Source organism: Lagenorhynchus albirostris, chromosome 10 (assembly GCF_949774975.1).
Source record: "Lagenorhynchus albirostris chromosome 10, mLagAlb1.1, whole genome shotgun sequence".
Taxonomy (NCBI): Eukaryota; Metazoa; Chordata; class Mammalia; order Artiodactyla; family Delphinidae; genus Lagenorhynchus; species Lagenorhynchus albirostris.
The window spans coordinates 62,462,255-62,475,861 of record NC_083104.1 but is presented as its reverse complement, the minus strand read 5'-3'; the positions used below and the strand labels follow the sequence as shown (position 1 = coordinate 62,475,861).

The window sequence follows — 13,607 nt, the reverse complement described above, 5'->3', positions numbered from 1 at the left end:
TCTCCCTCCCTCCCACCCTCCCTATCCAACCCCTCTAGGTGGTCAGAAAGCACCGAGCTGATCTCCCTGTGCTATGTGGCTGCTTCCCACTAGCTACCTATTTTACGTTTGGTAGTGTATATATATCCATGACACTCTCTCACTTTGTCACAGCTTACCCTTCCCCCTCCCCATATCCTCAAGTCCATTCTCTAGTAGGTCTGTGTCTTTATTCCTGTCTTACCCCTAGGCTCTTCATGACATTTTTTTTTAAATTCCATATATATGTGTTAGCATACGGTATTTGTCTTTCTCTTTCTGACTTACGTCACTCTGTATGACAGAATCTAGGTCCATCCACCTCATTACAAATAGCTCAATTTCATTTCTTTTTATGGCTGAGTAATATTCCATTGTATATATGTGCCACATCTTCTTTATCCATTCATCCAATGATGGATACTTAGGTTGTTTTCATCTCCTGGCTATTGTATATAGAGCTGTAATGAACATTTTGGTACATGACTCTTTTTGAATTATGGTTTTCTCAGGGTATATGCCCAGTAGTGGGATTGCTGGGTCATATGGTGGTTCTATTTGCAGTTTTTTAAGGAATCTCCCTACTGTTCTCCATAGTGGCTGTACCAATTCACATTCCCACCAGCAGTGCAAGAGTGTTCCCTTTTCTCCACACCCTCTCCAGCATTTATGGTTTCTAGATTTTATGATGATGCCATTCTGACTGATGTGAGATGATATCACATTGCAGTTTTGATATGCATTGCCCTAATGATTAATGATGTTGAGCATTCTTTCATGTGTTTGTCGGCAGTCTGTATATCTTCTTTGGAGAAATGTCTATTTAGGTCTTCAGCCCATTTTTGGATTGGATTGTTTGTTTTTTTGTTATTGAGCTGCATGAGCTGCTTGTAAATTTTGGAGATTAATCCTTTGTCAGTTGCTTCATTTGCAAATATTTTTTCCCATTCTGAGGGTTGTCTTTTGGATTTGTTTATGGTTTCCTTTGCTGTGCAAAAGCTTTGTAGTTTCATTAGGTCCCATTTGTTTATTTTTGTTTTTATTTCCATTTCTCTAGGAGGTGGGTCAAAAAGGATCTTGCTGTGATTTATGTCATAGAGTGTTCTGCCTATGTTTTTCTCTAAGAGTTTGATAGTTTCTGGCCTTACATTTAGGTCTTTAATCCATTTTGAGCTTATTTTTGTGTATGGTGTTAGGGAGTGATCTAATCTCATATTTTTTCATGTACCTGTCCAGTTTTCCCAGCACCACTTATTGAAGAGGCTGTCCTTTCTCTACTGTACATTCCTGCCTCCTTTATCAAAGACAAGGTGACCATATGTGTGTGGGTTTATCTCTGGGCTTTCTATCCTGTTCCATTGATCTATATTTCTGTTTTTGTACCAGTACCATACTGTCTTGATTACTGTAGCTTTGCAGTATAGTCTGAAGTCAGGAAGCCTGATTCTTCCAGCTACTTTTTCCTTCTCAAGATTGCTTTGGCTATTCAGGGCCTTTTGTGTTTCCATACAAATTGTGAAATTTTTTGTTCTAGTTCTGTGAAAAATGCCAGTGATAGTTTGATAGGGATTGTATTGAATCTGTAGATTGCTTTGGGTAGTAGAGTCATTTTCACAATGTTGATTCTTCCAATCCAAGAACATGGTATATCACTCCATCTATTTGTATCACCTTTAATTTCTTTCATCAGTGTCTTATAATTTTCTGCATACAGGTCTTTTGTCTCCTTAGGTAGGTTTATTCCTAGATATTTTATTCTTTTTGTTGCAATGGTAAATGGGAGTGTTTTCTTGATTTCAATTTCAGATTTTTCATCATTCGTGTATAGGAATGCCAGAGATTTCTGTGCATTAATTATGTATCCTACTACTTTACCAAATTCATTGATTAGCTCTAGTAGTTTTCTGGTAGCATCTTTAGGATTCTCTATGTATAGTATCATGTCATCTGCAAACAGTGACAACTTTACTCCTTATTTTCCGATTTGGATTCATTTATTTTCTTTTCTTCTCTGATTGCTATGGCTAAACTTCCAAAACTATGTTGAATAAGAGTGGTGAGAGTGCACAACCTTATCTTCTTCCTGATCTTAGTGGAAATGCTTTCAGTTTTTCACCATTGAGGATGATGTTGGCTGTGGGTTTGTCATATATGGCCTTTAATATGTTGAGGAAAGTTCCCTCTATGCCTACTTCCTGGAGGGTTTTTTATCATAAATGGGCATTGAATTTTGTCAAAAGCTTTCTTTGCATCTATTGAGATGACCATATGGTTTTTCTCCTTCAATTAGTTAATACGGTGTATCACATTGATTGATTTGCATATATTGAAGAATCCTTCCATTCCTGGGATAAACCCCACTTGATCATAGTGTATGATTCTTTTAATGTGCTGTTGGATTCTGTTTGCTAGTATTTTGTTGAGGATTTTTGCAACTATGTTCATCAGTGATATTGGCCTGTAGTTTTCTTTCTTTGTGACATCTTTGTCTGGTTTTGATATCAGAGTGATGGTGGCCTTGTAGAATGAGTTTGGGTGTGTTCCTCCCTCTGCTATATTTTGGAAGAGTTTGAGAAAGACAGGTGTTAGCTCTTCTCTAAATGTTTGATAGAATTCGCCTGTGAAGCCATCTGGTCCTGGACTTTTGTTTGTTGGAAGATTTTTAATCACAGTTTCAATTTCGGTGCTTGTGATTGGTCTGTTCATATTTTCTATTTCTTCCTGATTCAGTCTTGGCAGGTTGTGAATTTCTAAGAATTTGTCCATTTCTTCCAGGTTGTCCATTTTATTGGCATAGAGTTGCTTGTATTAATCTCTCATGATCCTTTGTATTTCTGCACTGTCAGTTGTTACTTCTCCGTTTTCATTTATAATTCTATTGATTTGAGTCTTCTCCCTTTTTTTCTTGATGAGTCTAGCTAATGGTTTATCAATTTTGTTTATCTTCTCAAAGGCAGCTTTTAGTTTTATTGATCTTTGCTATCATTTCCTTCATTTCTGTTTCATTTATCTGATCTGATCTTTATGATTTCTTTCCTTCTGTTAACTTTGGGGTTTTTTTGTTCTTCTTTCTCTAATTGCTTTAAGTGCAAGGTTAGGTTGTTTATTCGAGATGTTTCTTGTTTCTTAAGGTAGGATTGTATTGCTATAAACTTCGCTCTTAGAACTGCTTTTGCTGCATCCCATAGCTTTTGGGTTGTCTTGTCTCCATTGTCATTTGTTTCTAGGTATTTCTTGATTTCCTCTTTGATTTCTTCAGTGATCACTTTGTTATTAAGTAGTGTATGGTTTAGCCTCCATGTGTTTGTATTTTTTACAGATCTTTTCCTGTAATTGATATCTAGTCTCATAGCGTTGTGGTTGGAAAGGATACTTGATACGATTTCAATTTTCTTAAATTTACCAAGGCTTGATTTGTGACCCAAGATATGATCTATCCTGGAGAATGCTCCATAAGTACTTTAGAATAAAGTGTATTCTGCTGTTTTTGGATGGAATGTCCTATAAATATCAATTAAGTCCATCTTGTATAATGTATCATTTAAAGCTTGTGTTTCCTTATTTATTTTCATTTTGGATGATCTGTCCATGGGTGAAAGTGGGGTGTTAAGGTCCCCTACTATGAATGTGTTACTGTCGATTTCCTCTTTTATGGCTGTTAGTATTTGCCTTATGTATTGAGCTGCTCCTATGTTGGGTGCATAAATATTTACAATAGTTATATATTCTTCTTGGATCGATCCCTTGATCATTATGTGGTGTCCTTCTTTGTCTCTTCTAATAGCCTTTATTTTAAAGTCTATTTTGTCTGATATGAGAATTGCTACTCCAGCTTTCTTTTGGTTTCCATTTGCATGGAATATCTTTTTCCATCCCTTCACTTTCAGTCTGTATGTGTCTCTAGGTCTGAAGTGGGGCTCTTGTAGACAGCGTATATATGGGTCTCTTTTTTGTATCCATTCAGCCGATCTGTGACTTTTGGTGGGAGCATTTAATCCATTTACATTTAAGGTAATTATTGATATGTATGTTCCTATTCCCATTTTCTTAATTGTTTTGTGTTTGTTATTGTAGGTCTTTTCCTTCTCTTGTGTTTCTTGCCTAGAGAAGATCCTTTAGCATTTTTTGTAAAGGTGGTTTAGTGGTGCTGAACTCTCTTAGATTTTGCTTGTCTGTAAAGGTTTTAATTTCTCCATCAAATCTGAAAGAGATCCTTGCTAGGTAGAGTAAACTTGGTTGTAGGTTTTTCTCCTTCATCACTTTAAATATGTCCTGCCAGTCCCTCTGGCTTGCAGAGTTTCTGCTGAAAGGTCAGCTGTTAACCTTATGGGGATTCCCTTGTGTGTTATTTGTTGTTTTCCCCTTGCTGCTTTTAATATGTTTTCTTTGAATTTAATTTTTGACAGTTTGATTAATATGTGTCTTGGCATGTTTCTCCTTGGATTCATCCTGTATGGGACTCTCTGTGCTTCCTGGACTTGATTAACTATTTCCTTTCCCATATTAGGGAAGTTTTCAACTATAATCTCTTCAAATATTTTCTCAGTCCCTTCCTTTTTCTCTTCTTCTTCTGGAACCCCTATAATTTGAATGTTGGTGCATTTAATATTGTCCCAGAGGTCTCTGAGACTGTCCTCAGTTCTTTTCATTCTTTTTTCTTTATTCTTCTCTGCAGTAGTTATTTCCACTATTCTATCTTCCAGGTCACTTATCCGTTCTTCTGCCTCAGTTATTCTGCTATTGATCTCTTCTAGAGTATTTTTAATTTCATTTATTGTGTTTTTCATCATTGCTTCTTTCATCTTTAGATCTTCTAGGTCCTTGTTAAAGGTTTCTTGCATTTTCTCTATTCTGTTTCTAAGATTTTGGATCGTCTTTACTATCATTATTCTGAATTATTTTTCAGGTAGACTGCCTATTTCCTCTTCATTTGTTAGGTCTGGTGGGTTTTTATCTTGCTCCTTCATCTGCTGTGTGTTTTTCTATCTTCTCATTTTGCTTATCTTACTGTGTCTTGGGTTTCCTTTTTGCAGGCTGCAGGTTCGTAGTTCCCATTGTTTTTGGTGTCTGTCCCCAGTGGCTAAAGTTGGTTCAGTGGGTTGTGTAGGCTTCCTGGTGGAGGGGGCTAGTGCCTGTGTTCTGGTGGATGAGGCTGGATCTTGTCTTTCTGGTAGGCAGGTCCATGTCTGGTGGTGTGCTTTGAGGTGTCTGTGGACTTATTATGATTTTAGGCAGCCTCCCTGCTAATGGGTGGGGTTGTGTTCCTGTCTTGCTAGTTGTTTGGCATAGGGTGTCCAGCACTGTAGCTTGCTGGTCGTTGAGTGAAGCTGGGTGTTGGTGTTGAGATGGAGATGTCTGGGTGATTTTTGCCATTTGATATTATGTGGAGCTGGGAGGTCTCTTGTGGACCAGTGTCCTGAAGTTGGCTCTCCCACCTCAGAGGCAAAGCACTGACTCCTGGCTGCAGCACCGAGAGCCTTTCATCCACATGGCTCAGAATAAAAGGGAGAAAAAGTAGAAAGAAAGAAAGAGGATAAAAGAAAATAAAATAAAGTAAGGTAAAATAAAATAAAGTTATTAAAATGAAAAAATAATTACTCAGAAAGAAATTTTTTTAAAAAGTAGAAGACAAAACAAAACAAAACAAAACAAAAAACGGACAGATAGAACCCTAGGACAAATGGTGAAAGAAAAGCTATACAGACAAAATCTCACCCAGAAGCATACACATACACACTCACAAAAAGAGGAAAAGGGGAAAAAATAATAAATCTTGCTCTCAAAGTCCACCTTCTAATTTGGGGTGATTCGTTGTCTATTCAGGTATTCCACAGATGCAGGGTACATCAAGTTGATTGTGGAGCTTTAATCCACTGCTTCTGAGGCTGCTGGGAGAGATTTCCCTTTCTCTTCTTTGTTCTCAGAGCTCCCGGGGTTCAGCTTTGGATTTGGCCCCGCCTCTGCGTGTAGGTCGCCGGAGGGCGTCTGTTTTTCTCAGACAGGATGGGGTTAAAGGATACGCTGATTTGGGGGCTCCGGCTCACTCAGGCCGGGGGAGGGAGGGGTACGGAAGTCAGGGCGAGCGTGCAGCTGCAAAGGCCTGGCAATCTCTCTGCTTTGCCCTCCGCACCCCTGTGGCTGTGCTCTCCTCCACATCTCCGAAGCTCCACCCCTCTGCTATCTGCAGTCTCCGCCCGTGAAGGGGCTTCTAGTGTGTGGAAACCTTTCCTCCTTCAAGGCTCCCTCCCACTGGTGCAGGTCCCGTCCCTATTCTTTTGTCTCTGTTTATTCTTTTTTCTTTTGCCCTACCCAGGTACGTGGGGAGTTTCTTACCTTTTGGGAGGTCTGAGATCTTCTGCCAGCGTTCAGTAGGTGTTCTGTAGGAATTTTTCCACGTGTAGATGTATTTCTGATGTATTTGTGGGGAGGAAGGTGATCTCTATGTCTTACTCTTCCACCATCTTCCCCCTCTCTCCTGCCATAGCATCTTTAATGTCAGTTCTGCATGCTGTTTAAGCTTTGATTGGGCTCATCAGAGAGTCACAAAAGTCCAAAATGATAGTGACTTAAATAAAAATTGATTTCTTACCAACAAAACTGGAGGTGGATGGTAGAATTGCACTCCTTGGTGTTGGATACCCAGGCTTCTTCCTCCTTGTTCTATTTTCCAGAGCCTTTATATCCGAGGTCATATAATGGTTCAAGAAGCTGCTGCATGTCCATCTATACCCAAATTCCTGCCAACAGGAAAATTTTAAAAAAGATCAATAAAAAGGAGTAAAATTAAGTGCCAAACTTCTCTTAAGGAAGAGTTCTCAGAAGCTGCCAGTGACACTTGTGCTTACACTCCATGGGCCAGAATTTAGTAATGTGGCCACACCTGGGATCCAAGGGGGACCAGGAAATATAGTCATTTTTCTGAGCTTGCAGGTACTGAGCTGAAATTATCACTACGTATAAAAGGAAAGCCTATTCAAACGAGGAGCCCTGGAGAACTGGCACCACCAGCCATAGCGTGGTCACTGATTATTTATATGTACAAGAAATTAGATTGTTAAAAAAAACAGTAACTAGAAAATTATCAAAGCATAACTCTTTCAGAGTTAAGACATCAAGGCAAATATTGAAGATGAAAAATTCATTTTGCCGTCAACAACGAAAAACTTAGCCTTTTCCCCGCCAATATCAAGTACCTTAGAAGACATTTCTTAGTATGCATGGCCACTGACCTTGGATTGTGAAGGCCAGAAGAGAATGATGTTCTCTGTTGCCTTCTTCTGATTCTCAGGTCACTCATTATCCAAGTTTAAGTGGGAGTAAATGCAACTAGGGATGAAGGGAGTGATTCACTGAGTGGATATTGTGTAGATATGGGTTTTTTTGTTTTTTTTTTTGTAGTATGCGGGCCTCTCACTGTTGTGGCCTCTCCCGTTGCAGAGCACAGGCTCCGGACACGCAGGCTCAGTGGCCATGACTCACGGGCCTAGACGCTCCGCGGCATGTGGGATCTTCCCGGGCCCGGGCACAAACCCGTGTCCCCTGCATCGGCAGGCGGACTCTCAACCACTGCGCTGCCAGGGAAGACCCTATATGGACTTTTAATAAGAATGTCCTGAATGTCCAGAATTTGATTGGTTTGTTCTCAAGCTGTTCTGTGACTAGGTTTCCATTACTTTTAGAGATTTTGATTTGATTAAAATGCACGAATTATTGTAAAAAATTCTCCAGTGTTCACCACTGAATTTAATTCTTACATTTGTTCACAGTATCTTTAATATTTAAATTGAAATATTAAAGCAGGGAGACTATTCAAGTTTGACTAATATTAATTTTGAAATAGAATTAGATTATGACTGAAAATTTTCAACACTATAATGGAAATAATTAAAAATGCCCATATGTAATAGTGTAAAACTTTTTAAAATTAAATTTCTATCTTAAACCACTATCATTTTGGAATTTTTGTCTCTGTCAGCTGACTCGCTTGACTTTTTTGCTTTATGAAGCTATCCTTTGATCAAAAAAAAAAAAAAATCATTTATTGAAGCCAGACTTCTATTACCAATTCCTAAAAGCTGTTATTCTGTGGTGTTTACTTTTATTTATAAGCCCTTAAAAACACTCTTACTTTATAGGGGAATGAAATAATTATGGAGTAATGAGATGTAAAATTTGCCATGAGTTTAGATCATCTGGTATCATAAGGTAGATAAAATTGTAAGGTAATATGTGCTTACTGGGCTTCAAATCCTATGGGTTTATTTTTAGGAAACACAATATTAATTAATTGGTAAAAATCATGACAGAGCCAACAGGTGAGCTTCATGAATTGACCTGGTTTAGTGGGTTGGTAAATATGTTTTTAATGAATATGGCATTTTCCTGTTGTTTTTCTATTGCCTTATCTTATGGAGAAGGATTATCCTTTCATAGATTTTTATTTTTAAACAATAAATCATAAGAAAACAAGTGCATGCTGTCATTATAATTTAATTTAATGTGCCTTTGGGAGGAAAATGATATTTTAAAGTCATGAAATCTACCAGCTAGATATGTATCTCCTCATTATTATCAGATATTTATGGAATACCTCCATGTGCAAAGTTCTCTGGTCAACTTTGGAATGCGGACATCAGATTCTGAATAGCCTAATCCTGATGAGATCTGTCTGAAGTCATAGTTATATCTTTACTGCTTCCACAGAGCAGAACGGAAATATCCTAGTTCTGCTATTAAATTAGAATTATAAAGTGATAAATTAAAATAACAGTGACACTCTAGTTATTTTTCTGGAACATGAGGCAACTTAATACTATAAATTCCTAAAAGCACACTGATTAGCCAATAATAATACAATTGGAAAATATGAGTAATGTATAGGGTACGTGTATCTCTGTCCCAGGTAGAAAGGCTCCTTTGGAGAATTAGTCTATGTTCCTGAAACTATCTACTCAGAGCAGTAAATTTATTCTGCTCCAATTCTATGGCCAATCTGATGGCACAGGAATCTAAAATCACCTGAATTTCTAGGATTTCTATGATACTGTTCTTTAAGTTATCATGTAGATACGCTACCATGATCTGCTTAAAGATCTGGCACTTTTCTTCTATCACCAAAATAGCAGTGTTTTTAGTAATGAAACTCAGGATTTAATCACTTTCTTATCAGATGATAATAGTTTTTTGAGTCAAAACTGAACTCTTTCATTGAAATTCGAATTTATAAATATTTTGGATGGATATCTTTTCAAGCAGAAGTGTACATTTAAAATTTTCCTTTATTCTCTTAAGTTGTTTTATACTTGTCAGAAGTAATTTTGCAGGGCAAGATATTGGATCAGTAGCCTGACTTGTTCAATGAACAATCATAAAAATTTTCAGTAGACATTTTACTTCTGTTGCAAAGTATCCATTTATTTCTGATAAGGTGGCTAAATGATGAATGAAACACAGTGTTAAGAAATCTAATATCCGGGTCTTGTCTCAGGGGTATTTCTTATTTAAGTGAGAGGACTTAGTATGTCATTTAACTCTTAGAGGTTTGTTTCCTCATTCGTAAAATAGAGTAAATAATATTTTCCCTGATTATATCACATAAAGTTATTGAGAAAATAAAACACTTTAAAAACGTTAAAGCACTCTCAAAAATTATGTGTGTGTGTGAATGTATGTGTATGCATAAGTGATAGAAAATTAATAAACACATCCTTATTTTGTTGTAATACTGATTATTTATGGAAGTGAAACTTATTACTCTTTAGGAGTTTGAAAGAAAAAAACCAGGTTATAGGGCTTTAGACTTTCTTTGAGTGACATGAACAGAGCAAGGTCCATAGGTTTAATTTGCCTTCTTGGAAAGAGAGCAGCTGAAACCGTCAGGACCTAACATAGACTCTGAAGACACCTTGGCATTCATTGTATGTTTGACATTACATGATTTCTGAAGTTCTTTTTATTCTTCAAGGATTTTATAGCTATCCATCAATTTATCCCAGTTTTGTTTCCCAATAGCTGGTACAAAATTTGTGTTTCTTGGGGCTCCAAGTGAGTTAATGCATGTTTGTCACAAATGCATTTTTTCCAAATTAGTTTCACATCCGAAGTGCACACACTCTCCAATGTAGGAGGGATATAAAAGTAAACATTGTTTATGAGGCCAAATTTAAATAACATCATGTGGTCTTCCACAGGGATGACCAAAACTCTGATTCAAGATGACAGAAACAATGGCCGAAATTATTGCACCATATGGTACCACATTCTATGTTTGTTCTTACGATTTTTTACTATATATATTATGATTCCCCACATTGAATTGCCATTTTTAAAGATAGAGTGAAATAGATATCTTACACAAATAACTCTTTTCAGGGATGCCATTCAGAAAATTGAATGTACAAAATAAAAAACAGTGACAAACATTTTAAAAGGGCATGGTGTTTTCTCATAATGGTTTTTGGAATATATTTGAAAAACGTTGACACCTCTGCCTCTACTTCTTCTTTAGGCTTCTTTACCTGAAACAACTGATCTTCCGGAATTCTTTATTGCTTCTTACAAATGGCCTGGATGGACCCATGGCCCATTGGATCAAAAAAATTGTGCTGCATCCTGGGCTTTTTCTACTGCAAGTAATAAAATCATTTTAATTACTTCCTTATAAATCTCCCTTTGACTCTAGATCTTGGCATAGTAATTAAAACGGTTTTAAATTTAGAACAGTTAAATATTAACATTTGGTCAATTTAAAATCTTACTCTGGCCAGAGAAAGCAGCCTGAAAATGATATAAAAATATGTTTTTACTCTGAAAATTGGCATTTATTTTTAGCATCTAATTTTAAATAGAGAGTAGATCAAAAGAGCAGCAAAGAAGTTACCAAAATTTATTTGATTCTTTGAGAGTTAAGACCAAATAATAAGAGTATAAAGTTCCTCTTTACCTATAGTACCATCTGTAATCCTAATATGTATATAACACAGACATATAATTCTTATGTTCTTTTTTCTTGATAAGATCTGCAAGAATATATTTAATTATTAAACTAGTAGATTTGATGTAAAGTAAGAATTCAGAACTAATAATAATGGATTAAATGGGTTTTATCTCATTTTAGATAAAAGCAACTATGTAGATTCTGACTCTAAAGTGATATAATTGATCTTCTAATAAGAGTAGTTTCCAAATTAGGGTTGCTCTTGCTTCCACTGTGTGAGGAATACATACCTCTGTTGCAGCAACTTTCATATATTTTCACAAGTCCAGTAAATCGATATTCAGGTTAATCCCAAGATTTGGTCTCCAAATTATCCTCAAAAACGTGTTGGTTGTATTACAGCAATTAAGACTAATATGACATTGATTGTCTACTATCAAAGATCAGTTTCATAAAACTGTGGTCTAGGCTTAAAAATAATTCCAAAAGAGTGCTCAAAAGACTAAATACTGAAAGCATCATGAAATAAGTTCATAAGCTCTGAAGGGTTGCACTCCTTGGCACAGAGGAGTGCTGATCCTTTGTCTAAATATCATCACTTCATAGTATGAGCTAGTTCGTTCTAGAAAAGATACATTTGGCTGAACTCACCTCTGGAGCATCTCCATCTGTTACCTCTACACTAATTCCTACTCCCCCAGTATAAACATTCTCTTGACCTCTTTGAGCCCTATTCTAGTTGGGTGGGGACAGATTTAATCATATAAATCATTTGTCATTTTATGTTCATGTGCTTAATGTATTACACCTCCTAGGGGTTATATAAGAATTTTACTTTAAGGTAGACCAGTATTTCCGAACATGTCTTAGGAAAGACATTGGTGGTAAAATACTGAAAGTAATTTACTAGGCTGATTAGGCCTGTGTACTCTGGTATCCCCAGGTCACAGCCCCATAGATGGCCTCAGCACAGGGCTAAGTCTGGATTTGTCCCTCTACCTAACAGATGACACAGTTTTGTATCCTGTGTATTCAAAACATCAAATCAGGCTGATGCTATTTTTTTTTAATGTGTTAAGTAAAGAAGAGAATATTCTAGGGTCTCTTAAATACCTAGAAAATTGTCAGGAGGTTGTAGTTAAAATAAGAAAAGTCTTTCAAAGAAGCTAAAAACTATAAAATGGGATAAATACAATTTTAAAATATACACACATATAAAAATATTGTTATGCAGCCAAATAAAATTCAAGCAAGATGTCAGAAGTTAATAGGTGAAGGAGTTTGAAATGGTGAGGGCAATACATACTGCAGAGCAAACTTGGAGACAGAATAAAATAAGCAGGGAAAATAATAGTGTGAGTCTCAGAGGTAAAGCCCAATGAAAGTTTTCAGAGAGAGAGTGGAAAGCAATTTGCTGAACTGAGTCATTCTTAAATCTTCTGACCTTTTCCAAGTATTTCAAGTGAATTTGGATTAAACCTTCACTGAGATTCAGAAATGTCTGTAAAAAAGCAATGTATTGAAGATCATCACAATTTAAACCCTCATCCTTTAGTTGAAATCTACAGATTCATGGAGCTGGAGGGGATGTTAGAGGTCCCCTTTTTCAAGCCTTTGGTTTTGTAAAAGAGGCACAAAGAGGGGAAGTGACCTGACCAAAGTGAAAGGCGAGAAGTCTCGGAAGTGATCCCAGAAGCCAGGCTTCTGACTCCTTTGGTATTATTTGTGAAAGTCTTTTCTGAACCAAGAATAGTTACACTAACATTTAAAAAATATACTTGATTCTGAATGCTTGTACTGAAAGTTGAAGCATCAAAGAATTTCTATTTTCTTTTATGAAACAGGGAATTATTTTCTTGAGACTAAGAGAGATGGTGGTATAATGGCATTTGCTCTTATGAAATGTACCTAGCACAAAATAGATGGGAATTGAGAAGGAAGTAGGAGGATATAGATTCAACACACACTGAGTGTCTAAAATGTGCCAGCAATTACACTACAGAATTGTACATATGCTGTAGTTACATAAAAAACATGTATATGCAGAAATACATATGTAAAGGAATTATTTTAAAATGAATTATTTTAGAATAATTCTAAACTAGCATCTTGAGGGGTTTCAGTACACAGATAATTTTGATGAATGAAAACAATAACTTCTGAGAAAAGTGCATAGATAGAAGGAAGGTTATGACTTTGTTGCCTTTCATCAAAAGTAAGAGATTAAGAACAAGACTATATCAGGTCTCCAACAACAACAAAAAATCTGTACCAGAATATCACTGACTCCAATTTTCTTGTGATCTCAACACACATATTATCATGGTAGCATAATCAAAATGCTCACATGGTAGTTTTCTGCCACTGGTTGATTAATTTCCCTAGTCTATTATTCTATGAGGACAGTATGATGACTCTTTTGGTTTTTGTTCATTGTTGCAATTTCTACTGCTTAGTCCTGTGCCTGTCACCTAGTAGGTGGTCAACAACTGTGTGTTGGGGAAAGGAACAAACTGATTAACAACAACCATGCTAGGGAATTATTTAAACAAATAGAGGGTTCAATCACAAAAGGTATATATATATATATATATATATATATATATATATATATATATATATATAACAAGGTGAATTCCACGTCTACTAAGAT

The 13,607-nt window shown here is 36.4% G+C and overlaps 1 protein-coding gene across 1 annotated transcript in view; it reads left to right on the top strand.

The window, feature by feature from the left end:
• Positions 1-13,607, top strand: part of TINAG (tubulointerstitial nephritis antigen) — a 94,155-nt gene that overhangs the window by 22,847 nt on the left and 57,701 nt on the right. Inside the window, exon 5 of the mRNA XM_060164118.1 lies at positions 10,526-10,649. Coding sequence (XP_060020101.1) covers positions 10,526-10,649 — 124 coding nt within the window. The remainder of the gene's footprint in view (positions 1-10,525; positions 10,650-13,607) is intronic.